The sequence below is a fragment of the Phycodurus eques genome, chromosome 7 (assembly GCF_024500275.1).
Source record: "Phycodurus eques isolate BA_2022a chromosome 7, UOR_Pequ_1.1, whole genome shotgun sequence".
Classification (NCBI taxonomy): domain Eukaryota; kingdom Metazoa; phylum Chordata; class Actinopteri; order Syngnathiformes; family Syngnathidae; genus Phycodurus; species Phycodurus eques.
In genome coordinates, this window is record NC_084531.1 from 24199959 (window position 1) to 24226937 (window position 26979).

General features: G+C 41.9%; 2 protein-coding genes across 7 annotated transcripts; one reads left to right on the top strand and one right to left on the bottom strand.

Annotated features, from left to right (window-relative positions):
* The first annotated feature begins 3739 nt into the window (after nucleotides 1-3739).
* On the top strand, nucleotides 3740-9539 carry tyr (tyrosinase). Its single transcript, XM_061681521.1, is given in 7 exon segments — nucleotides 3740-3825; nucleotides 3925-4779; nucleotides 5816-6032; nucleotides 7165-7199; nucleotides 7201-7313; nucleotides 7401-7582; nucleotides 7664-9539. Coding segments are annotated over 6 exon segments (1623 nt in total). The 5' UTR covers nucleotides 3740-3825; nucleotides 3925-3951; the 3' UTR covers nucleotides 7912-9539.
* On the bottom strand, nucleotides 4058-26242 carry LOC133404963 (NADPH oxidase 4). Of its 6 annotated transcripts, none has more exons than XR_009768905.1 (19): nucleotides 26161-26242; nucleotides 25976-26071; nucleotides 23828-23938; nucleotides 23061-23145; nucleotides 19906-20003; nucleotides 18840-18867; nucleotides 18672-18744; nucleotides 17537-17617; nucleotides 15697-15856; nucleotides 14453-14617; nucleotides 14305-14367; nucleotides 13729-13789; nucleotides 13132-13213; nucleotides 11211-11330; nucleotides 10996-11104; nucleotides 10464-10532; nucleotides 10199-10299; nucleotides 9916-10121; nucleotides 4058-9827 (listed from the first exon to the last, which is right to left on the bottom strand). XR_009768905.1 is itself a non-coding variant. In XM_061681518.1 (18 exons), exons 1-18 carry the CDS (start codon nucleotides 26215-26217, stop codon nucleotides 10001-10003), a joined length of 1680 nt encoding a protein of 559 aa, XP_061537502.1. In that variant the 5' UTR covers nucleotides 26218-26242; the 3' UTR covers nucleotides 4058-10000. The 6 variants fall into 6 exon arrangements, 3 of the variants coding, with proteins under 3 accessions (XP_061537502.1, XP_061537504.1, XP_061537503.1); XR_009768904.1 differs by having other exon boundaries at nucleotides 4058-6012; nucleotides 7699-10121; XR_009768903.1 differs by having other exon boundaries at nucleotides 4058-7301; nucleotides 7699-10121.
* Nucleotides 26243-26979: the final 737 nt, after the last annotated feature.

Below are 26979 nucleotides of genomic sequence, written 5' to 3' on the forward strand. Positions count from 1 at the left end.
GGAGCTGAGATTCAAACCCCCAATCGCAGAACACTCATCCACTATGCTGTCAATGTAACAATATGTAACGTTGAATAAAATACAACAGATTAGGTCTTTATTAGTCATACACTTGGGAAACTCCAAAATATAATACTCCCAGTAGCTTGGATTTCAGGTGTATCTTTTATTTGATATTGTTTACGTTAGTGATGTCACTGCTCGGTGTCGACACTGCATTTTGGCCACACAGGACTTCTCCACTGTGAAGCAGACATGCTAACCGTATCCACTACTTCACCATGCTTGTGGTTCTAAACATGCCCATGATATTTTGTAAAGGAGTGAATTAACCACATTGTTGTGTATCACATATTCCCAAGGCCATTACTTCAACAGCGGCACTGTATGTGCATGTGTGTAAAATACATTTGTATAGTGGCATGCATATATAAATATCTATACAGTGTAAAGCTTTATCACCACTTTGCTTCCTCTGCAAATCACAACCACAACAGCCAGTGCCATGGGTGACACATCAATTAGGCAAGGCTGTTTTAAAATAAGAGGAGTTGCCATGGACACACAGCTGATTTACAGGGTTGCCACTCATCCGTCATACTGTATTGGCATTTGAAGTGAGACAAAATGAGAAAAACACTCATCAAACAGGGATGTCAGGCAATCAAATGTATCTTGAACGGCAAAGCAATGAATCAAGAATATATTGCAAGGGAAATCATTTCAGCAAGTTTACCTCTCCCCTTGCCCAAATTCAGCTGGGGTAGGCTCCAGTTTAAACTGAACAGGTAAACCAATGGGTGAGTGGATGGATGGATGGATGGATGGATGGATGGATAGATGGATAGATAGATAGATAGATAGATAGATAGATAGATAGATAGATAGATAGATAGATAGATAGATAGATAGATAGATAGATAGATAGATAGATAGATAGATAGATAGATAGATAGATAGATAGATAGATAGATAGATAGATAGATCCTGTAATACATTATTACAACAAAAGAGCTGATGTTGGCATATTGAATGTAGCCAATGAAATGCTAAGACTGAAAAGAAGAAATGCTAATCCAAAGCAGTTTAAAGCAACATTGTGTGAATGTGTACGCGTGCGTGCGTAGGGGACAGAAATTGCACGAGCCATGCAATAATTAACCGGCGGAACAACTTTAGAAGTGAGGGGGCCCAGTACTTTGGGGGCACTTTATAGTACTAGTGGCACTTTTTACCGCCTGAAAAACCATCGTCAGGGCTCGCTGGGTGCTTATCAAAATGTTCCTGTCCTGAAAAAGAGTATTGTGGCACATATGGTAAAAAGTTCAATGAAAAATGTAATGTTGATAGAACATGAATAAATATGGCGCAATTTGCTTGTGGGGGCTTTTAGGAGCATGCTCAGAATCTTTCACGTGTCCCACGCTGCCCTCTTGTGTCTGTTTGGAGACAAAGACAAGACATATGAGAAATACTTATTTATGTAACATTTGCAATTGAGCCGTGTGTCATGAGATCACATTTGCCGGGGTTGAACCGTTGCTTTACGGAATCATTCTTGGGAAAATAGACAGCTGGCTTTTTCTTTTTCTCCCACTCACAAACACGCGTTCTCCCAGAGGAGACTTGCGGTCAGATCTAGCCTGCGATGTTCATTCCTGTGCGCTCGAGCGAGTTGCTGCCGCAGATAAGCCGCATCCCGTGCCTGGTTTGCGGCAGCATGTGACCGCTTTGAGGTCTCGAGGTCTGCGCAAACCTCTAGACTGAGAGGTCCCCGTGAGCCCGGCGGAGGTCAAGTGCATGAGCTGAGAAAGCAGGCCTATTCCTGCATTGTGCAAGTGAGCGTCACGCTGAATCACGCGGTATAGCTCATAAAGAGAGACACTTTCAGAGACTTCTGTATGGTCCATTCATTTTGTTGTTCTAATTCATCTGAAGATTGCTGAATTTGGTTGTCAAAACTTGGTACAATCTGTAAATAGATTTTTCCGCTCCCTTGTTGCTCGGGCGTAATACACATTTCATAACAAGTTAGGCGTGGAATTATTTTCTGAAATCGGTGAAATTTCTACTGCCCCCTGAGAACGTCTGTTTGAAGCCACGCACTGGCCACGTACTTTTGGTCAGTCATCATGCGTCAAGAAAAGCAAGTTGAGCAAAAACTACTGAAACATTCGACATCTGTACACGTGCCTTCGAAAGTTTAGAGGTCAAATTAAGTTCACCTGTAAAGTGAATTTTAGGTTCATCCTGAAATTTCACCCCAAAGTCAAATACATCTCTAACCATTTGTGAGTACTGTATGCTTGACGTAATAAAGTGTATTAAAAAATATATATATATACAATAACGAGTTATATGTATCATCCATATTTAGCACCGCTTGGCTGCATTACGGTCAGGGGTGAGCTGGAGCAAACGGTCCTTTGGGAGTGGAGCTATAGAAAGCTAACCGTGTAGCTGTTTATTAAAAGATAATAAAGCTGTAACTACCTTCTCAACCTCGACATGAATTGTTGTGCCATATACCGCGGTGCACCTGCTCTTCTGGTGGGAAGTGTCCGTGGAGCTGTGCCGCTGCTCGGTCCGTGTGTGGAGAGGAAATCGCAAATAGCGATGCGATGCTAGTAACCAGAATATTACGACCCTAACTGATGCTTCGGTTAAGCTATTTGTGAGTTGTTGAGCCATCATTAGTGAGTTTGATGACGTGGTGAAGCATGCTTTTTAACTTTTTTCGGGTATGAAGGGGTCTTCTAGCTTGTGACAGAAAGTCTTTCCTGTCTGTGACAGGTAGTACTTCCTGTTAAATTACAAGCTAAAATAATACCGAGCTTACATCGCAATAGATTAGAATATGGTTGAAAAGTCCATTTATTTCAGTACTCATACAGTATGTGGATTCTTTAAACACTTGGGAAAATACTGTTCAGCGGGCACTTCACTTTTTGACTTGAACTACCTCACGAAATTAAGCTTGACACTATTTGCATGTGAGCATTTGACATGCGCACGTAAGAGCGATTGACATACTAGCGCGAGCGTTTTTGACATGCACGTGTGAGTCCGGTTGACATGCACGAGTGGGCGAGTTTGACAATAAGAGCGTTTGATGAGTGATTATGAGCGCAAGACATTCAGTCCTGCGTATGGGAGCGTTTCACTCGTGTTTGTACGAGCAGTTGAGAAGCGTTTATGAGCGAAAACATTTCAGTATTGTGTAATAGAGCCTTTTAGTAGTGTGTAAGAGAGCATTTGAATAGTGTGACAGCTAATCCTAAATAATGTCTGTAATGGCCACTCATAAAACATAATGCTCACACATATTTGACAACCATTAACACGCTTATTACTACACTTTCACACTGATTCAAATTGAACCGGTGGACCAATACTAACATTTTCCTGACCTATACATTTACAAAATTGGAACTTTATTTTCATTTTTTTCCGCCATTGCAATCACACATTGCCAATATGAATAAACATGGAACCTATGAAAAGGTTGGATAGGCACGCCGAGTCATACATTTGTGCCTGAGGTATAGTGCATCAGAGGTCAGCTGGTCTCAAGACAGAATAAAAGAATCTGGACTATTATCCTAAGCATGTGATTTTGTATGAGGGCAGACACAAAGTTGTGCGCGCGTGAGTGCGTGTGCGTGAGATCACACTTTACTGCGTCTGCGGACGCCCCCTAAATCAGCTCAATGAGTTTGGAGAGAACAGTTTACTGTGGGCAGGGTGGAGAGAGCGAGGGTGGAAGGAGGTTGGAGGCTTGGAGGGGAACACATTGGCGGAGCACATTCTCAAACAGCACAAAAGGTAGTTTTAATAAATGTGGATTTCAAAGATGCAAATTAATTTGTTTGTGTGTGGCTGACTAAGGTGGGGTAACTTTTATCTTTTCAACGGGTGTTACAGTGACCGACTGACTGCCAATACTTGAGCATGAGGAGCCTGTTCGCGGCCGTGCTTCTTCTGCAGCTTCTCGGGGCCTGCTTTTGCCAATTCCCTCGCCCCTGTGCCAACACAGAGGCCCTACGGACCAAAGAGTGTTGCCCCGTGTGGGATGGAGACGGCTCAGCGTGCGGCGCCCTGTCAGGCCGCGGTTTCTGCACAGAGGTGGAAGTGTCAGAAGAGCCCCACGGCCCGCAGTACCCCCACAGTGGGATTGACGACAGGGAGCGCTGGCCTTTGGCTTTCTACAACCGAACCTGTCGCTGTGCGGGAAACTACGGCGGTTTTAACTGTGGCGAGTGCAAGTTTGGCTACTGGGGAGCAAACTGTGCAGAGTACAGGGAATCGGTGCGGCGAAACATCCTGACGCTGTCAGCTGCTGACCGACAAAAGTTCATCTCCTACTTAAACCTGGCCAAGAACACTATCAGTCCTGACTATGTCATCACGACGGCAACCAGAGCAGAGATGGGCGAAAATGGTGAGAATCCTATGTTCGCTGACATCAACACTTATGATCTGTTCGTCTGGATGCACTACTACGTGTCGCGGGATGCCTTCCTGGGAGGGCCAGGGAACGTGTGGACGGACATCGACTTCGCCCATGAATCTGCAGCCTTTCTGCCCTGGCATCGAGTCTACCTGCTTCACTGGGAGAATGAGATAAGGAAGCTAACAGGAGATTTTAACTTCACCATCCCATACTGGGACTGGAGGGACGCCCAAACCTGTGAGGTGTGCACAGATAGTTTGATGGGGGGCCGCAGCCCCTTCAATCCAAACCTCATCAGCCCTGCCTCGGTCTTTTCATCATGGAAGGCAAGAATATTTTTAATGAACTTCTCCATGTTAATTTACGTTAATAATTGTGCCCCTTACTTATCCAGTTAAAATAGTTCAGCCATCTTTTTAAAGCACAGTTTACAAAAAAAAAATATCAGATCAACAAGCCAATTAGACTAAATGACTAAAATACATCATGAATTGGGATATAATTGACATTTACATACACTATATATTACATACAGCTTACTACCACATCTCAAAAACATGCTTCTTATGTTAACTGAAAAGGTTAAATTGTCCAAAGTGAAAATGTGAGTGTAAATGGTTGTTTTCTTTATGTGCCCCTTGATTAACTGGCTCAAAGTCTGCTGGGATTAGCTCCAGCTCACCCATGACCATAATAACGAGAAGTGTTATTCAAAATGGATGGATATACAATGTTTGATATACGCCATTTGCCTACCTACTCACAAATTAATCTTCTCACTGAATTTTTTTATTTGCTGAAAAACACACCTATTTGCAGTTTTTGTTGATGTTTTTTTTTCTTTCTGAAACACCCATAAATAGCCAAAGAATTGACGCCATCTTGTGGCATCTGGATGCCGAGGGACTGAGACAAGCCTTGTATGTCGGGGTGGAGCTAAATTTAGCCAAGGATGCGGTAGAAGTTACAAGCGAGTCGTCAGGCTCACTTTGGGGGATTCTTTTCTAAATCAAATAATCTATAAGCCATTTATCTTTTAGGGTAATGTTAGATGAATTTGAAATGATATTAAATTGCCGGGTTGTAGTTTGTGGCTTGTATATGCAGTTTAAAGTATTAAAATAGACAAATATAAACCGTTGTGGGGTATGTCAATTAGGAGGGCTCAGTCCCTATTAGTTTACATTCATGAAGAGCACAACAATATTACAGTATATACACTTACATTAACAATGATGAAGAACTTAATTTTTAACTTCCTCTTGATTTCTATTCATCATCCTCACTTACTAGGAACAGATCTTGCGTTTGTACAATATGTTGAATTAACTTGGTGTATCTCTCTGTTTACATGTACTGTAGGTGATCTGCACTCAGCCTGAGGAATACAACAGTCGCGAGGCATTGTGCAATGCTACAGTGGAAGGACCACTGCTGCGTAACCCTGGCAACCACGATACGAACAGAGTGCAGCGACTGCCGACATCAGCTGATGTCGACTTCGCCTTGGGCCTCCGCGAGTACGAGACCGGACCCATGGACCGATTCGCCAACATGAGCTTCAGGAACGTTGTTGAGGGTAAGATCCGGAAGAAGAAAAAAAAAAAAAAAAAATGTAAAACACAATTACACACATACATTTGTATTACAGTACTCACATGCCTAACAAATGAAGGTGAACATAATCCTCGGGCTAATCTCTCTAATCTAGAGGGGGATTTTTGGCCCATTTGCAAGCTCACACAGGGATAGATATTCATTATGGTGAAAATGTCCATCCCTCAATCTATCCCATCCATTTCCTACACCAATTTTATTGAATGAGGTCATGAAAGGAGGGGTACAATTTATCAGAGGCCTGACACATCTATGTATCGATACATCCATCCATGAATCCAAATCATGTGCTGTGACAGCCACCTATGCAACAAAGATGAAGCAAATGTAATAACAGTACAAATAACAATAGTACTGCAGTACCATACTTGGAACATTAATTTAAAGGGAAATGACAGGAAGCATATTAATGTTCCAAATATGGTACTACCTGATCAGGGACTATACGGTAGTTAGAACATTGCTGTACGACTACTTTATATTAACAGGGCCTTATTATCTAAAGAACTGAATTGTACAGGCCTGTAATTAGCACTCGTGCCACTTGAGCCCATTGCTGCTTTGCAAAAGTTACTTTATTTCATAGCAGCACTATGATAGACTTGCAATTTGTAACAGTCAGAAAGACTCAAAAGATGGTATAGAATAACAATTAGTTTCAGTTAAACAACAATTCAACATGTCCTGCCTGCCACAGTGGACAATGACCTGTCAATGCCCCCCTAACATTGTGCTCGTCCCCACTTACCGAAATGTTTCAACCAAAACTCAGAATAAATAAGGCCACAAAATTAGACATATCACTTTTCTGTATTTGGAGCACAAACTGAGGGAGGACATCACAAATTAGTATCAAAGTGTAGGAAATGGAAAATCTATGAATCAATGTAAAAGAAAATCACCATTTGAAAACATAGTATGTTAAATACATACTATGTTTTACATTTTTTACTTGCAATCCGATTTCCACACAGAACGGGTCCACTAGTTTGATCATCTCTAATGTATAAATTCCTGTAGTTGTAATAGTAAGGTGTCCCGATACGTTTGTCCATAATATAAAAAGGTGCGCTCACTGTCCTTCGTTCCCTCAGGTTTTGCCAGCCCAGTCACAGGCGTGGCAGTTCAAGGGCCAAAGCACCATACACAACGCCTTGCACGTCTTCATGAACGGCTCCATGTCCTCTGTGCAAGGTTCCGCCAATGACCCCATATTCCTCCTGCACCACGCCTTCATAGATAGGTGGAGTAAATCACGAACACACGCATTACTCCATTTGTTTTTCACTTCACTATAACCCAACGTAACCAACCATCTTCTTTTGAACAGCATCTTTGAGCGCTGGCTCCGAAACCACCAGCCTGAACGGGCCTTCTATCCCTTTGCCAATGCTCCCATTGGCCACAATGATGGCTACTACATGGTGCCATTCCTGCCTCTTTATAGAAATGGAGACAATTTCCTCTCCACCAAGTCAATGGGATACGAATATGCCTATTTGTTGGACCCAGGTCAGTCAAAAACATAAGTGTGACTTGTCCATTTTTCAGCCTTGTAGATATGAATTAGTGTCATTCTTTCTGCCTCCACAGGCCAGAGATTTGTACAAGAAATCCTGACGCCTTACCTCCAGCAGGCCCAGCAGATCTGGCAGTGGCTGCTGGGAGCCGGTCTCATCGGTGCGTTCATCGCGGCAGTCATTGCGGTCATTGCTGTCGTAGCGAGAAGGAAATGGAGACGAAACCAGAGGAGGAAACGGGCCTCCATTTTTGGAGAACGACAGCCGCTTCTTCAGAGCAGCTCGGAGGAAGGTTCAGCTTCCTATCAGACTACTCTGTAACACACACACACACACACACAGACACAGTATATTCTGGCTATACATACACAGGAGTTTAAGTAACAACAATGGGACATTTTACATAATTCCATTTTTACGTAAGATAATATTTGGTGAAGCGTCAATGCACTTGAATCAAAAGTTTCGACTCATTAAAAGAACTCATTTCCATCACATTACAGATTGTAGTCTTATCAGCATTGCAAAACTAAATGTTAGTATTTTTGTGAATACCAAAACCAAAGATTTAGTCAATGAAGTGAAAAGTCCTGTAATGGTTCAATGTCACAAACATCACCTAAGGATTTTTTTAATACAATACGGTATTTAGAATGCACTGCACAGGCAGTGGTTCTAGGTGACAATAAAGAGTCTTATGTAAATTGGTGGATTTGGGTGCACAACCCTTCATGAAATTTAGAAACACCAAGCTGGAATTCACTCAGGAAGATGCCCCTCGTATTTCAAACTTTCAGGAATCAGATACAGTGAGGATGTGCAGGGTATACATGCACCTGCACACTGGCAACCAAGTTTCATAAAGCTCCACATAATAATAGTAAGAAGAAGAAGAAAAAGAAAACAATAATAATCATAAAACAATAATAATGATAACAATAATAATAATAATAATAATAAATCACATGCTTGAGTTAGGTGGAAAAGCTCACCTTAAAATATGTTTGTTGAATCTTAACATTCTCAATATTCAGACATTAAATGGGTGTAAATTACTCTTAAATGTATAATTATTATCGACGTTATTATGAACCAATTTAAAGGTAACAACCCTGTTTTTACACAAGTGAACACAATGACCGAAGCACTGGTGCTAAAGGATCGTAATGCAGGTGATCTTTCACAAACTCATGAAATGTATGTGAGTTGCTGCATTAAAATTATACCTGATCCTAATGTTCTATGTGGTCCTTCTATTTTTGAAAATTTTAAATTCCACACACTTTGCATCATCATACCCCATAAGGGAACCAAGATTTACTGTATATATTTTAAATATTTTTGTGTCAAACAAATGGCCTCATCTCTTTTCTATAGGCTATAGGCATTTAAGATCGAAAAAAACCAAAAAAAACATCCATCCATTTTCTATACCAATTGTCCGCATTACGGTCTTGGTTAACCTGGAGCCTTTCCCAGCTGACTTTGGGCGGGAGGCAGGGTACATCCTGGACAGGTTGTCTGTCAATCGCAGGGCCTATATTGACAAAAAGCAATCATACTCACATTCACACCTATGGACAATTTAGAATCTTCAATTAACCTAACAAGCAAATTATTGGAATGTGGGAGGAATCCGGTGAAAATCCACACAAGGACAGATAGAACATTCAAACTGCAACAGGAATGCCCTAGCCGAGGTTCGCACCCCGAACCTCAGAACTGTGAGGAAGACATGCTTACCACTAAGCACCATGTCGTCCATGGATAAAATACGATGAAACAAAATAAATACATGAAAACAAGAACTAATTCGAACAACTGGTTTGAGATGTGTATAGTTTTTTTTTTTTCCTACAATTTATGGTTTCTTCTTCTTCCACGGTCATATGAAATATTTTCCCCACTTGTGCATATAAGTACAATTGTGTTGGTATGCATATAAAGTGTAAAAAATAATAATAACAATAATACAAATTTCCCATCGTGGGATGATTTAACAAGTCTTCTTCATATGACACGTCCACACTGATCCACAGTGAGAGGAACTCCCGCAGTATGATGCGCTCATCGAATTGTGCTCGTGGTCCTCACTCGGTCGATCCCTCCGTTATCCAAGCAAAGAGATGAATCCAATAGCAACGTCCACAATGAAGCGCATTCTCGTTGCTTCATAGTGACATGGGTTGTTCACAATTCCAGGTGAACTTCAGAGGCTGATCCCTTTCTAGAGACCTCTGCAAAGCATCAGTTTAGGCTGTGAGACCATCTCCCCAGGGAAAGTAATAGTACAGTCAGGCTGTATATAGCCAAGGTTTAAGTCACCTTTCTTTTAGAGTGGCTCTATTACATACAGCCAATGTTGAGTGATTAAATCCAATGCAGCTATGCTTTTCTCGCTGAAGCCCAATCAGCTGAAGGACTCCTTGTTAAATTCAAAAGTGGTTCCAGGGAACTGAGCCGAGTTACACAGTCTGTGAAGAGTCCTGGAGATGCTTTTGGGTCCGCAACAGAACACCCCCACTCGCTTACTGAAATGTCACATGCAAACACAATTAGAAATGTCATTCCTTGAAGCAAGCTGAAAATGATCATTCTTCATACTCACTGCTTATTGGTCCTTCCGATGTCATCTAATAGTAACTTCCACCTGGGTCGACCCACCAGCAGCCGTGACGCAAGCAGACGGTACTTCTCCTCAGATATGCACTTCACGAAAAGTAAAAAGAGTATGAAGAAAAGAAAAATCATCTATACGCGTGGCTTCTGCCCTCAGTTCTGGATGTGTGGAGAGGATATCTTGAGCTAAACTGACATTCATGGAAATAATCAACACTGTGTATGTGTTTTGTGTTTGTATGTGCGTCGCCTACCTGCTGGTTGTCCGCCTGGCTGATGTACAGTTTCAAGTTAAAGTAGTCAGGTCTGTTTTCATGCCATAACTAGATGACACAAAAAGAGTGAGAGTGTTCGTTTCATTCTTTTGTTATGTCAACCATTGACCACACGGTGGCTGCACTGTCACAACTGACTTCAAAAGCACATTTACAGCCCCCACCTCTAACCTCCCTCTTCACTTTAAAGGAAACATTATGCTTTTTTTCCCCACAAATGACGTCTGTCATGTGCTTTCATCAAAATATCCCAAGGTTCAAGAATTATACAACACTTTACACGCCCTATATCTATTTTTTTATATATAATTATTGTCACTTTGAAAGCTGGAAAACTTTCACTGACCTGTATAAAAAATAAACACAGGGAAGTCCAAACAACTTGGGGCAATTGGCTAATCTCTTATAGTGGACTGGACTGTTTTCAAGTCACTTGAAGTGACATACAACTATTTTAAAGCTAATAGTGGACCAACCATGTTGCGCATAACAAAAGTGAGTGTGATCCAACCTTAAGATGTAGGGCACACAACAACTCGGTGAACCAGTAGAAGGACTGGAGCTCCCTGCAGACCCACACAAAGTATAACCTCTTCAACCTGAACCCCTTCCAGCCGTCACTGTGTCCACAATGGCGAGGAGAGACAGGTAGAACCGTTCAAATGACAGCTGAAACAAAATCGCCACCATTCATGTGATGTACAGTGGGGACTAGGAAGTACTCACAGCAGAGCGTGCAGGATGCAGGCAAACGGCGTGACCCCTATTCCGCCCGCGACACAAAGGCTGACGTCATAGTTGAACACTTCCTCTGAAGGACTTCCAAACGGACCGTCCACATAAAGCCTGAACATACACATGGAGACAACATCAATTTACGACACAAATAAACACACACATTCACAATGAATTTGACTTCCTACTCTGAGTTAAGTACACATGCTCAGATAAACATCCTGCATCTGAAATCTCACTGTGTTTGTCTGTCTATGTGTGTGGAAGCACGTGTCAACCAGCATTCATTATCTCTACAACAGTTGGTGTCATCGAGAACACACACACACTCATGCGTGTTTCTCAGACGTGCAAGCGACAATATTAAACACAGTCACTTAAAGAAACCATTCCAACCATTCCATGTGAACGGTTTTGCTGGGTTTGTCCTTTCTCATTAAAATTGTATTCTGTCAAACGTTGCGGAGGGTAAGCTGACGGTATGTCATGCTCATGTGAAAACGTGTGTGGACTGAAAAGAGAAACTGTTGCGCTGCTGCAGTAAACAGGATTACTACCCCTTTTTCAATTACTCGTATACAAACGTTAATGTTATTACCTCAAAACCACTCGGATGAGCGGCATTGTTTTGATTGCCTCTTGTTGGGTTTGCTTTTAACTACAAAGATTACCCCCAAAAAATGATGCGCAGTCAATTTGACAAACTTCCAGAGGTGTGGTACACACTGCCAAGAAAATACATTTTGTGCAAATAATAGTCCCTTTATACATTATTCTGCATGACCCATGAAAGTAGCCTGCTAATTAACCAATGGACAGACAAATATAAATATGACACTTCACTTGTTGTGACTTTTTTGTAAGATAAATAATATTTTTTATTATTCTCTTTTCTAAGTTTGAGGAATGATAAAACAGTTGCCACCTGCCACAAATCAAAAAGGGTCCAGCTTTAAAGCCGCTTTTGAAAAATACATTTCAGGACCCCTCTCAGTCACGGGGCCCTAGAATTGGCGGCGCTTTTCTCTGTACGTACCCATAATAGTCCGCATATCTAAATTTTAGTGTTTTACATCAAAACTAATAAACATTTTCATCACAGGGAAAAGATCTCAAGAAGCGCGGTACACAAAATACAGATTTTTACATCTTAAAATTTGAGTGATCCCATATATGACGAGGGGGAAAAAAATCAGCAGTTGTATTCTAACTGCCCTTTCATAGTGTTTGGTGCGCTCCAGATGGCCAACACTGCACTACGCAGAATTAGAATATTTCTGATAATCCTGAGTTTCCTCCCCCAAACCAGATGTCTGTTGTAGTACTAGTACCATGACTGACCTGTGAGAGGCAGCATGGTGCCACAGGACATCCAGACTGCTGGGAAATCGTAGCATTCCGAAAAAACGGTGTTGACCATATACATAAGGTTTTACATTTACGATTTTTGGACCGACCATTTTCCGAGCACAGATCGGGGTAGAAAAATTGTGTGTTTACCCCCCCCCCCGCACTACATGATAATCGCTCAGGATAATCTTTTAGTGACATATGAGAATCAGGCCCATGTTGACTTTGATCGAAGGGTCGGGGAGGGAATGCTTACCGATGTCACCAGTGCTTTCTCTAAAAGCTCGTTTGTACAGTTTGTTGATCAACGCTAGCAGGAGAATACATGTCTTCTTTGTCTTCCCCGACCACCAGTGGCTACTGACTCTCATTCCCTCCAAGTCTTTCTATGTTTTTCTTTCACACACTCAGAACAGGAAGAGAACAGTGTAAGAGGGTCAGTGGTCAGCTCAGGACCTCTCACCTCACTGTGGTTTTAAGCTTGCATGAGAAATCATCAGCCAAAACTCACTCGCTCTCTCGCTCTCTCTCTCTCAGACACACACATCTCACACGCACGTACTTGGGATAGCTCCTCTGATGAACCACAGGGAGGATGTCCAAGTCTCTCCTCATGTCAGGAAGTAACAACTGCGTGAAGCGCTCTGAGGAGAAAAATAGAAAAATAATTATTTTAGCCCCCGAATAAACTCGAAGATTGGTTATTGGAATCCAAACACAACCCGTACAAAAGCAATGCTGTAATATTTGATTGAAGAAGCATCAAAATGCTTCAGTACGTATCTTTACATTTCTAGTGCAATGTTTTCTTGTGTTGTACTTTCACATGTCATCGTGGCCAACACAAATAAATTGACTTCCCCTCTTGTCTTCTCAAAGAAAGCGTGCATGTGGAAACAACACAAGTTTGCACTTGTCACAGTCTCCCTAAGGCATGGGTATTGCCCCGTATGTATGTGAAAAGGAACAGATTTACTTGACATGAATTTTTATTTTTTATTTTTATTTTTTTTGTGTCTGGTGCCACCACAAAGAAGTACGTGATAGGTGTGTGCACATCTATATCCTGCTTGATCAGCACAGCTGTCTTCTAGAATGTGTGCCTGGGTGTGTGCGTGCGTGTACGTGTACGTGTACGTGTGCGCTTACGTATACTCACCAGTCCAGTCTCCCACGACTCGTAGATGGATGCCAAATGTTTCTTTGTTCTCCGTGGGACACTGCAAAGTTACAAAGCAGACAGTGAATTACAAGGAAAGAAAGACTAAGACACACATACACACACAGACCCAAATACAGAAGACTCAGTTGTTGGGGAGTACGACAAAACACACAAATAAATAACATGTGCAATAGCATTCTATAGCAACAAGTTTTTCCATTAATCCTAGTGTATTACACACACACACAAACAGATACACGTTTACAGCTTTCCTGTTGGCAGATGCTGGCCCCAGGGGTCCGTCTGCTCTCTGTCAGAGTGATTCTCTCTACCGTCCTACACCAGTCATTCACAGTGTGTGTGTTCCCAGGAACCCGACAAATAATGTGTGCGGCTAAGTCACAGGATGTTCCTGCTGTCATTCAAATTAATTCAAGTAGCAGAGGGGGCAAAGAAGAAGAGCATTTTTTTTTTCAAAAATGAGACACTATAATAACACACCTAAGTGAATACATGGGCATGTACTTGTGTTTTTAAATGTCACATGTCAGGAATGTGTCGGAAGAAGCTTACCGCCGTTAGCGTGAAAGGATGGTTCTCAAATGATGAGACATTGGGACAATTGAGAACAATATACTGCAAGAGGAAGAGGATGAAGAGACAAGATGAGGAAGTTGCCAGTACATGAATACAAGAGTGTGTCACCAAACGCATATCGTACCTGACCCGGACGAGCTTGAAAGTTCTTCTTAAGCATTCGTAACTCAATGACATCACACGGGTGCTTGATGACGGTCACTATGGTAACCGGTTCACTGCTCCGGATGTAGCGGTACAAACGCTCCGCACAGTAGAGGCACAGAGGACCCGCCACCCACAGCCATGTCTATGGGCACACACGCGCGCACACACACACGCATGCACGCATAGTAGTAGTCAATTAACCAGAAAGCCTTTCTGTGGACTGCATGTCACTTATATCTATCCATCCATTTTCTATACTGCTTATCCTGTTCAGGGTCACAGCGAGCTTGAGCCTCTCCCAGCTGACTTAGGGCGCAAGGCGGCGTACACCCTTAAACCGGTTGCAGGGTGCATATAAAGACACGTATGTGCTGTCACTGAGCGGGACCTGAAGCCACGCTCGCTGCACTCGCTGTGTTTATAGTGTTACAAAGAGCTGCTTTGTATTTCTACTATTATTACAAGATAACTTTTTATTAGTATTAAATAGAATCTTACTACAATATGATATGTAATTTAATTTGGGTATGTATCTGCTTGTATTATTAGAAATATTTTAAAAAGGTGAAAAAATAGGTGAAAAATACACTTCTGAAGTCCCACGAGATGTGCTGATACAATATTGTGGGACCTCATGCATTACGTTTTTATGGGAGGCATATTTTTCCCCAAATGTTGGTAGAAATTAAAACACTGTTCCACTCAAATGGTAAATTAGCCAAGGGTGTGTGTTTTGATTCCATAAACCATCAGGAGAAGCAGATTGTTGTGACCAAACCAGCTGATGTCGACATTCAAACAGCCCCAATGGCAAAAAGAATGGATGACATTTGTTAAAACAATGCGTGTGCTGTTACCTATTCTCTCTTTTGGCAGGTACCTGTTGCAGTCTAATTGCTCTCAGCTCCCCCAAAGCCTGAGGAGGCTTTAACTGGGATTTTATGGAGCTGCCTTGCAGTTTAACGACCATGTGCAAACACATAATCACACACAGGAGGAAGTACATTTACAAGCAGAGACCTTGATGTAAGAAAAACAAAAAAAGGATGACTCCCCCTCCCTAACATCCCCACGCCTCTAATAAACAGGACCCACTCCCTCAAACACTCGCGACAGAAAATACACTGCACACGCTCACTGCAAAACAGACGCACATGCAAAAAACGTGCAGCACATGGTAGAGGAATGCACGCAGACGGAGACCCAGACACAAACACAGACCTGAGGGCAGTGGGGCTGGAAGTGAGCCTCTTCCCTGCACCGCATCTCCGCATCATCGCGTTGCTCCAGTTCCTCCCGTTGTTGCTCTGAGCTGCTGTGATTGGCTCGTAAGCACCCAGGGGGATGGGCCCCAATGTTGGTCTGATATTTTAGTGCGCCTCTTTTTGGAAGATGAAAATAGAGATGATCAGTTTTGCCAGTTTTATACCTTCACATAACAGAAAGACATGGCGTTCACATGCCAAAATGTAGTTTTGAGAGCTTTCATGATCAAAACAATGACAAAGTGCAATATGTGCAACAAATTGCAATATGTTGTTACAATATAAAAAAAAGTATTTTTCTTTCAATGACACTTGGGTGGGTCTCAGAGTGTGAAAATGGAAACCAATGTACACACAAATAGACGGATTGGACTGAACAACCTTAGAAGGAGCGTGCAAAGGGAGAGGGGGGGGGGGGGGGGGGGGGAGGGGGCTTTAGGTGCCTGGGAACCTGCCTTTTTGACTTGATCAAAAGTTTGCATTTTGATACACGATGTGTCATAAGGTTAAATCGGAACCCTGATGAAAGACTGATATTGTTGCCTACAGTATATTAGCTCGCCTGCCAACTATTTGAATGTAATAAACAAAGCCACTCACTGCTTTGTTTATGGAACATTGTTTGGAAAATTATTTATCCTTGCCTCATACGTTGATCAGAGTTTCGATTTCAAGTTTTGGTCAGCTTTAGGATTTCAAACTGGGCAGACCGGGCATTCGTTGGGAATGACTGGGTTAGTGTTTGATAAATTCAGTCACGATCCGGAGTGTTATGAATGTGTTGTTGAGATATTTTATTTACTGTCCTGCAGACGACGCTTAATTCATGTCTTTGAAACAAAATCTTTAATTTATAATTACAAAGTCATTGAAGGCAGAGAAACAATGTTACGCTGCGGATGGAGAATGTGAGGTGGACCACGTTCTAAAATCATTTTCTCAATTGTGTTTCATTGAATAATGAGAATAAAGCCACTAACGTGTCCAGAGCTCCAGGCATGACTTGGGAATTTTATTTTGGCCACGTGCATTGGTGTGCATGTCACAACATGTCATAGTTGTGACATGCACACAAAATGCTAATATATGACCACAAAATAAATGTCATTTGCACCCAAAATACTAATTGGTGGGTTTGTTATCATTCTGATTAACAACTAAGCAAATGGTGCGCACCTTTGCTAGAAACTGCAATTCCTGATGTCCTTAAGCCAAGTGGCTTTTCTTATTCCGTTTTCATTAATAGCCTGCAATGCTATGCTAAGGCGTTACAAACTCTTATTCCATGTGCCCCCCTTTTAATTTTGAGCACCTGCCCCTCCAAAGGTCTCTGCACACTCCTGAACTTTAGCACGAATCAGGAATCATGTTGCAGTATTGTGTATCATAAAGCATATGTTAGAAGATTGATTACATGTTGTTAATAGTGTCCGTGTACTATAAATACAACAAATACTAAGTACAGTAATCTTGGAAATGAATACTAAGTACCTCAGTAAATTTGATGTGAGGCAGTTAAGGACTGTTTTTCCAAAATAAACCACTTACTCTTCATCATGTTAATGTTGCCATGACATTTTGTGCACCATAAGTCAGCAAGAAATGTGCTTTGTCATGTTTTGCATGACAGCCGTCCATGCGTCTATAAAAAGCTGAGAACGGCATTATTTAGTAGGTTCTGACTGAAGGTGTTCTGTATTTGCTTATAGCCCATACATACTTTCTTCTGAGATAACTGTAGAAAAACACAGGTCGTGTTATATATACTCAGTGGTCTGAAACTAATCGATACCTACCCGACCATGTGCACCATAAGGATGATGTAGAAGATGATGAACAGGTTGTGTGTGTACCAGAAGATCTCATAGTTGTATATTCTGAAATAATGAAGAAGGCAAAATAGTAGGTGTAGTATTTTCCAATAAGTAGTATCCAAAGACATCTGTTCAAATTGTTTTGTAGGTTTTTTGTTTTTTTTTTGGGGGGGGGGGGGGGGGGGGGGTTGGAGGGGCTGAATGAGGGACAAAGAAGTTAAAAAAAAAATAAAAAGCGAAAACAACAAAAGAAGGAAGCGAATTGAGTTTGTTCACGAGCAAACGCACAGACTCCCAGCTAAGAGCCTGAGTAAGCAAGACATCAGAGGTCAATATTAGAGGGGTCATTACACACAACGACCCTCATGGTCCATAAACACCGCACACAATGAGTGTTTCCAAACTCTCCAGTCACCGCTTTGAATTCAACTCCTTTAGAAGCTTCAACCGCTGTTCTTTCATCTTCACATACTGTCAACATAAGTCACGAGCAGATATTGTTTGTCAAAATGCCACCCACTTTGTCTTCCTCGCTCTAGGTTAGCATTTCAAAATATTTCTTTGTTTACTGCACTGAGGATTTTTACATTTTCATTCATATTTATCCTAAGTCTAAATCAACAATTTAAGTCGAAAAATAATACAGTCCACTAAAGACAATGGACGACTAGGAATGATTACGTGGATTATTCCACAGGTTTGTGTGGTGTCATCCTACATCTCGGTCCACTAACCAAAACCCTTATCTCTCCCCTTAAGTAGTTTGGAAATTCCTCTTAACCTCTCTTCATTTGCTGAAGGCAGCAAAGAGAGCGCACTTACACACACACACACACACACACACACACACACACACACACATACGCAGAGCGAGTGACCCACTGTGACCTCAGTAATGACAGCACCATGAGTGAAACACTTAGTAGAGATTTGCTCCGTAACAGACCTCTGTTCTCTTTTGCACACCGCGCAGTGTGAGTCATCAGCGACGCCACAACAAAGAAAAGATGGAGACAGACAAAGCAAGTAAAGACGCTGAGAAGGCGTTTGCCTAGATTTGGAAAGTTTTAAGGAAAAAAAAAAAAAAAAAAGGGATTATGCTGTGATGATCACTTACCGTACGCAATGGGAAGAGGATGTGAACATCAAGAAAAGGATGATAACCAACAGAACACCAGTGATTCCTGGAACTAAAAGTCAATCAAACAGCCAATCAGAACCGATGAGATCAGTTAATACAGTCTATCCGTGATCTGCATGAAGAAAACAAATAGTATTGTCTTACCTGTGGTCAGAATAATTACTTTTGGGTCCTAGGGAGATAGCGACAGTCAAAATATGAATAATCATCTTTATCAGAACTTTGAGCCTCATTTGCCGACAAATGTGTTCGTCAAGAAGATTGAATTCTACATGTTTATAACAAGGAATGAATTACTTACAATTTTACGCTAAGTACTATAAACTTGAGTCACAGTCATAAGTGATAGCGTAACATCGACCTACCTCGGCAAAAAATGCGCAACTCCATTTTTTGTATTTTTTATTATGCTTATTAAAATACCGTAATGGGAAATAGAAAAAAAACAAAAAGACTGGAAGAAAACAACACTTTGTTTTAAAATGTTTTCCTCAACAAGGAGAACCTTGCAAGATGCAGTGGATATAAAACGTCTGCACACCCCTGTTCAAAGGCCAGGTGTTGCAGATGTAGAAAAATGATACCCAAAATAAATAACTTCAAAACTTTTTCCACCATTAATTTGGCCTATAACGCTCACAACTCAATTGATAAAACGTTTCTTTTTGAAAGAGGAAGTAAAAACTAATTGACACAATCTGTGCTCTGTGCTAACCACATCATTTCACTGTGTTTTTACTTCCTCCTTTTGATTGAAAGATTTAAAAATTTAGTTCTACAGGTTATAGGTCAGATTACTGGTGGAAAAAGTTTTGAAATGAATTCAATTATTTTAAATCACAAAAACGTGGCATTTTAACACGGGTGTGTAGACGTTTTATATCCACTGTATCGGCCTATTATTATTATCTGTATAATAGAGTTATCTGATTGGCCACCTTTATGAAAGATTCCCGATGTTTTGTTTTATTTCTTCTCAATGAAAAATGCATTATTATTATTTTTATAATTCATCCCGTGAAGGTATTTATGCTCTTTTGGAAATGTGGTCAGTATGAATTAACTCATAAATGTATCCCCTTTTTGTTGAGAAGGATGAGGATTGGGATTGTGGCTCAACCATGCACATATACAGTATATACAAGATACAGTATATGGTCTGAATAGCTGTTTGCAATACATCGGCGTGCTAAGATGTTAAGTTTCTCACCTCTCCTTTGTAGCGAGCTAAATTAAGAGCAGGAAAGTCTTCTGAGTAGCTGCTACTGAAGTTGGCAACGTTCACTAGGTGGGCAGAGACGTGAACAACTAGAACGAGAAGATTATACAATAATGTTTGAGCTCAATCACTCACAAGCATCAGCGCAGGCATGGAGGTTGTCTCTGCTTTACAGACACACACACACACACACACACACACACACACAAAAGGTCCAAATGAAGTGGTAGCAGACACGCAAACACACACTTCTTTGTCCATTCAGCAGAAAGTCAGCAAAACTTCCTCCTGACTCACTTGAACACAATCACATCTAGACACCTACACTCCCTGACATCATAGGCTAACCACGCAGCCGTTCAACAGCTGATGGTATTAGAGGGTGTAATCGTGAGACACAAGGATCCTTTTTCTCAAACAGACATCCTCTCCCACTCCCACAGCCCCCCCTCCACACACACACACACACACACACACACACACACACACATTCTTTCTTCCCTCTGTGCAAAGCTCCTCATTCACTTTTCACCCCCCTTTTCGTTCTCATTGTCTTTTGGCTCACAACTTTGGAATTTCTCAATTAGAACGCAAGAACTTTGCCTTGAGGGAGTTGTGTGTGTGTGTGGGTGTGTGTAATTGATGAAGTGTAAAGAAAGGTGACAGGATTTAGAGATGAGGTCATGCTGAACAGCAGATGTCTGTCCTTGCAGGTCCTTCCTAAGCGTCTATGGTTTCAAAATTGTAGTCTTGCCAACACCCTGTCAGCAACTAAACACGTGAAGAAAACAAATCATGCAGCCACCTAAATAAATAAAAAGGGTTTTTTTTCCTTTTACCTCAAAGTTTCATGGAAATCAGTTAACCACAGTAACACACTCATCTGTGATTCCATTCCACTTGTTTTTATCAACTTTTTGCAAAAACCTATTTGAAAAGGTTTATGAAAAACAGCTAATTAAAAATGCTGGAAAAGTTCTTTATATTATTAGTTTACTCACAAGATGTGTCAACCGGTGTCACAAAAGATATATTTCAAACTACAAGTTTTGGCTCATTCACCATGACAGTGCGCTTGCTCACAATGCCCTGAGCATCCGACAGTTCCCGGCCGAGAAAAACATTGCCGTACTGGAGCAACCTCCCTTTTCACCCGACATGGGTCTGTGTGATTTTATTTTATTTTTATTTTGGGGGGCATTCAAAAGCTCAAGAGGGTCATCAAATATCCATTTTGAATTTGTGGACACGCAGAGAAAGAAAGATTTGTCTGCCATACAGTACCTCGTACAACTGTCCTTGTGCATAATGGTAGACTTTTTCCAGGTTTGTTTGTTTTTTATATATATTTGCAGTCCTTGCACTCAAGTAATGTCTGCATAATGTGATGGTGTAAATGTATCCATGAGAGGCCAGGATGACAATAGAACCGCTTCTACACAGCTGCTGCAGTGTGTGAGTGGTGAGACATAACAATGGCGTAACATTCCCAGACTGAACCAACTACATAAAGCCAGCAGGAGACACTGTTCACACCTTGGTCGTGGAATGCTGGTGTATGGAATTCTATCTTCATTCACACCTTGGAGCCTACATTTAAGCTACCACTATAACCGGACGATACATCAGCTATTCACTTTCAGTACTACACCCATTTTTAGCTTCATAGTATTGGGTTCTTTCCAGCTAAAAAAAAAAAAACTGCGTCACAAAATGTAAAATATCCCTTTGGCGGCAAACCATGGTGAACATTGACATATCTGTTTTGGGAAGTGTGTTGTAGGAATTGACCATGTCCTTCCGGGTCTGCCAGCTGCATTGATTCTATTCTCACGTCCAAATTGTGTGAGGAGGAACTATAACTTTTATTCTCCTGGTCCAGTTTACATACTGCAATAGCTCCTTGGAACTATGTATCGTTATCCAAGTGTCATGTTGTGACATCCTTTTCCCCCGGAAATGTTCTCTTTAGGGGATTGGGAGAAAAAAAAGCCCCCTGCCAGGACTGAAAAAACATGCTGCATGCATTCCTTCTATAGTCCAGTTTTGATCGGGCTAACCAAATTTTTCAATTTCTTTCTACTGCCATATAACTGTATTCACTAGTACCGGTGTATATTACTTATATTAGACATTGTTAAGTTCTGAGTAAACAAGCCAAGCAAGACAGTCAACCTAAATGTTCCGTATTTTACCAAACCAACTTTTTCAAATACTTGGGATGATATATTGCCTCAATGGTGCCTCAGTAAACATGTGAAATATGAATTAAAATCATCCACGCATTCCTGAGATCCAGATGAATTTTCTGCCGAGAGGCCTGAAATCAGGTCATTCAAATTTCTTGAGCTTATCTACATCACTAGCAAAGAGCTCCACCTACCTCTCCGCTCCCGAGTCAGCAGTGTCAACATAATAAACACGTGTGCTCTCACAAGTGGGTCTACTACACGGACGCAACCAATCAGAGGAAAGGGGCCGTCTTAGCCAAATATGGCGAAAGCAGATACAAAACTGGGTCAAACAGAAGTAACTGTCAGAGGGGCCTTTTCTGGACACTCTTATGACAAAACCAAGGTGGGGGTTTTAATGAAATTAACACTTTTATACTATGTCCATGTTGGAAAGTCACTCTGGGGGTCTAAATGGCCAAAATAGGGGACCTTTAAAAAATGAGAAGAACAAACATTTTCTTCTGCAGGTCTTTAAATCTTTGAAAATACTGTTGGTCAAATTTCTGCCACATTTAGTTTAATTATTGTGAGCATGGTAGTCTGATTGCATTAGGCACTTAGGCCAAAGGTACCTTCCACCTCGGACAAACACACAGCACAGAGGTTATCTTTTCTTTTAATGCAAAGCTTGCTGTGAAACAGTGAAAACACAGATGGAACAGAACAAACTACTCAACGGTGATTCAGAGAAAGCAACCAACAAAGCTCCGAGGAGCTCCAGTGATGTCATGGGAGAAGACTCACAAGAACACACACACACACTGAAAACTGAGAACACACGCTCAACCAGCTGGAGGGACGTGTAGATGGTACTGCAGGAATGCTGATCCAGCATGCATCCAATTATCCACTCACACAAACACGCACACATACAGAAAATGAGTTGGAATACTTTGATTTTTGTGTATTTACCAGAGAAGATGCAGATGGCGACCCCACAAGCCACATGGAAGGTCTTGCGCTTGTCCAGCAATCGCCGGGTCTTTCTAGTTGAGACCTTGAGAAGGAGGACAGCAGTGAGTGTGAACTATGACGAGCTGTCAAGACCATCAGAACTTTGTCAATTGCAACAACAATCGGACAGCAGCCGACCCTTTGAACTCCAAGTGCGGACATGCTGCATATTCACATTGGATCGCTGGTTCCCTCCAAATAAAGAGCACACTGTAAAATGGAGCTCCTGTCAGGAGAGTGTGTGCACCAAATATCCCTTAAAACTCTAAAGATGTACGTGTATAAATACGTCAAATGTATACACATAAACTCACTGGTGACTTAATCAAGCAGCGGTTAGAGTACTTAATATTACTAAGATTGGACAGTTGTTTGCTTTCAACTTTATAGTAACAGTTTAAGGAAGGTTCGTTTCAGTTCCAGCATTGGTCCATAATGGCATGCTCGGACGAATTTGGTGTGGATGATCACCAACTCATCAAACACATTTGGGATGAACTGGATTGCGAGTCAGGTGTCCCAACTACAACGAGACTCAGTTAAGTACATACCTCTGCCTAAACAATCCTTATTTGGTTCAGCACCAAATTGTACACTTCATAGATACCCCTGCACATGCCCGATCGCTAGGATTTGTGTATTATGCAGTGAGAAATGAAAACAAAGTGTAAAAAAATACTGGGTCCAGTATCTGATATAAAGGCATGACATGGGACGCTTCCTACCGCGTGTGTTCCTCGGACAAAGGTAAGCAGAGAGCGACACATGGGCAACAGCACCAAGCTGCAGTTCAGGTTGAGCACGGATGCAGAAGCCCTGCTGATGCACAGTCCAAGCTGGAGGAAAACACACACACACACGCATAGTAATGCAGGTTCCTCAAACTGGGTTTTAGTCAGAGGGTGCAATGGACAGACAGGTGATGCTGATTTCTATTTTCGCGTTTTTTTTTTTGAATGCACATTTTACTAACATTTCCAGTGGCCATGTAAGGGCGCTTGTCTCTAAGATGTCCGTCCATCCATCCAAGAAAAGCCACGGGGTGAAGACGCAAATGTTCCACACAGAGAAGGTCAAAGCCCAGATTCAAACGCTTTGATTTTGAGGCAAATGTGCTTGCAAAAAAACTGTACAGCTGCCAGTTGCGTCAACCTGCTGACAACCTGCTCCTGCTTGATACATTAAACTGGCAATCCTCACGTTACAGACAACAGAGTGGCATTTCAAAATCTGAACCACGAGAAAACAGCAATGCTATAGTGACAATATAATGTGCGGACCTCCGCCAAGGCCGGACTTTGTCCATCTGTTGGCTACTTAGCAGGCAATTTCTTAGAACAGACGAGCAGAAGCTGCAGTACCATAATGATTGCGACGGCTAAAGGATTCCATTTATGTCAATAGTAACAGTAACAGTGCAAATAAATTCCTGTATCCCCCAAATCAAAGGTTTCTTTCTTGGCCCATGCAACACCCCTCTACAAAGTTTTCTAATATGTTGTGTGTCACTTCTGGTTGGCCAAATGTCAAAACTGTCCCAAAGTTAATCGTATGTTTGTCCTGTGGAGGTGAGGTTGCAAAATTGTAGCTTATTGTTATGAACTGTCCTACTGTTTACTGATTTACTGTGTCAAAATGATTGCAACAAAAACGTTAAAACAACAAAGCCAGCGGGGACCTAAGAATGTTTCCCCATTTGTGATTTGTGAGGTCATCAGTCCCGGTAGATGCCACCTCTAACCCTGGGATAGACTCCAGCACCTTGTGAATAATTGGTAAAGAAAATCGGTAGATTCCACTTTTTCAATGTTTATCGCCAGTCGGTGTCTACGCTACGCTAGGATTCTGTGAAGCAGAGGATCGCCTGACCAGGGTGAAAACTGTGCTGTTGACCTAAAGTGATACATGACGGATGTCAGCTGTGTAATCTGGCCCCACGCAACCAGCCACCGATCAGTAATTAGGGCTGTTTGACGCCAACCGTTGATTGTGCTTTGGCATCGCTTTTCGAGTCAGCCTGCTCGTTTAAAGCCATTCTCCGCAGGTGCCGTCTCTTCATATTACAGCCGCCGGATGATAAAGGTACACAGATAAAGAGAAGTAACCGAGGGGAGGGTTGTGTTTGTGATGATTAAAAGTGAACATGATCTTGAGTTTACTTCTGTACTTCTTTTTTTCTTTCAAGGTATTTCACAAAGAGGAAGGGAAAAGAAAAAGAAAAAAAACAGCTGCCGGCAAAACCTCAAAAGGAGCTAAGATCTCACATACACACCATACAGGTGAATCAAATAAGATGATTTTGAGGTTAAATCTCAACTTCTTTCAGTAGCGTTAAAACACTGAAGCCCTAATTTGTGCGCGCGCACACACACACACACACACACACACACACAGACTGAAGCTCTCTGTCAAGGCATTTAGTCAAAGCCAGTGGCATGCCCAAGCTTGCCCTTATTTCCCCCGTACTTCCCACCGGTCAGGCCGCACATGAATAGTTCACACATGCTGCTTGCTGCCATGTCTTATTTTCCCACCTCATTAAAACAAAAACAAACCAAAAAATAATAATAATAATCCTGCATGGATTTTTGTTTGATTTTGAGTGTCTTTCCTCTTCTGTCGGAAAACAGGTCTCTAGGGCCTCACTTTAAACGACGCCAACTCAGGTAGATAAACACACTGAGTGTTCTTTTAACCAACTGACCCGATCTGATCTGATCTGACACACGGAGCCGCACTGCCATGAACGTGTGACAACAATTAAACCGACGCTCACATTGGCCTGCGAGCATCAAATTCTTACCTCAGTGTGTGTGTGTGTGTGTGTGCGTGTGTCCGTGTGTGTGTGCGCCTGCGTGTATGTGTGCGATTACCCCAAGCATCTTGTAGAGGTAGTGATACTGCTGTCCACCAGAGTACATCAGGAATGTTTTGACAAAGAGCCAGGTATTAGTTCCCAACCACAGCATCTACAGGTAAACAAAAATACAGTTCAAGCCTTAACCACAGTATAAAGTCACTTCACGGAAAAGGTTGACAAATGTGTCTCACTCCCTACCAGGACCAAGTGTTTTCCTCCCTCGTTTGCGAGCCAGCTCCGCGCTGACACGACCATGATGTCCCCGACCCTCTCTCCAAAGTGCCGGTGTGTGTGTGCGCGTGTATATGTTTGCCTGAGAGAGAGAGAGAGAGAGAGAGAGAGAGAGAGACGAACACTATCAGTTTACGACCACCAGAGGGCGCCATAGTGCTGCTTAGGTCCATATCTTCGCTATCAATTTCGTCCATGTGCTAGTACTCGCCTTGTCCTGATTAGTCGGACAACTTTGGCGTACTAGTAGAAAACTACATATTATTAATGAAGTCAAACTTGTGCACTAGTTGACTATTGCCCATAGTAACATGTACTGTATGTCGTGCTACTTACAGAAGGCCTAGTAGCTTCTTTTCCTACGGCAAGGATGTACCAGGATTTTGCCTCTCGCATCCAACCCCAATGCTTTTGGTACTTGTGCTGTACATAGGCTTCATTTACAGGGGGACACGGGAGCACCCCTGTAGTTTGTGTTTTTACCATCAAAAAACAATGTAACACGATAAGAAACAGAGACACGACAAGCACTAGGACCCCATAAAAAATGGCCACCAATAACAGCAGTGCCTTGGGCTCAACCAGTGGTGTCAAGCATATGGCCCATGGGCCAAAACCAGCCCGCTAGGGAATACAATCTGGCCCGCAGGATGAATATTAAGTGGAAATAATGCATAAGACATTGTGGGGGGGGCTAAGGATAATTTTGAGAATTATTATGCTCATGTAGAAAGTGGAATAGCAATTCAATTCCTAGGTCTTCATAAGTTGATTTTATTTTAAAGT

Bases quoted from the DNA above. Each gene is read 5' to 3' on its own strand.
- LOC133404963 (XM_061681518.1), bottom strand. From the start codon at position 26,217: ATGGTCGTGTCAGCGCGGAGCTGGCTCGCAAACGAGGGAGGAAAACAC. The intron at 26,072-26,160 runs GTAGGGAGTGAG...GTTTACCTGTAG, and splicing joins GAGGAAAACACTTGGTCCTG to ATGCTGTGGTTGGGAACTAA. The intron at 23,146-23,827 runs GTAGGAAGCGTC...CTCCTTCTCAAG, and splicing joins TTGTCCGAGGAACACACGCG to GTCTCAACTAGAAAGACCCG.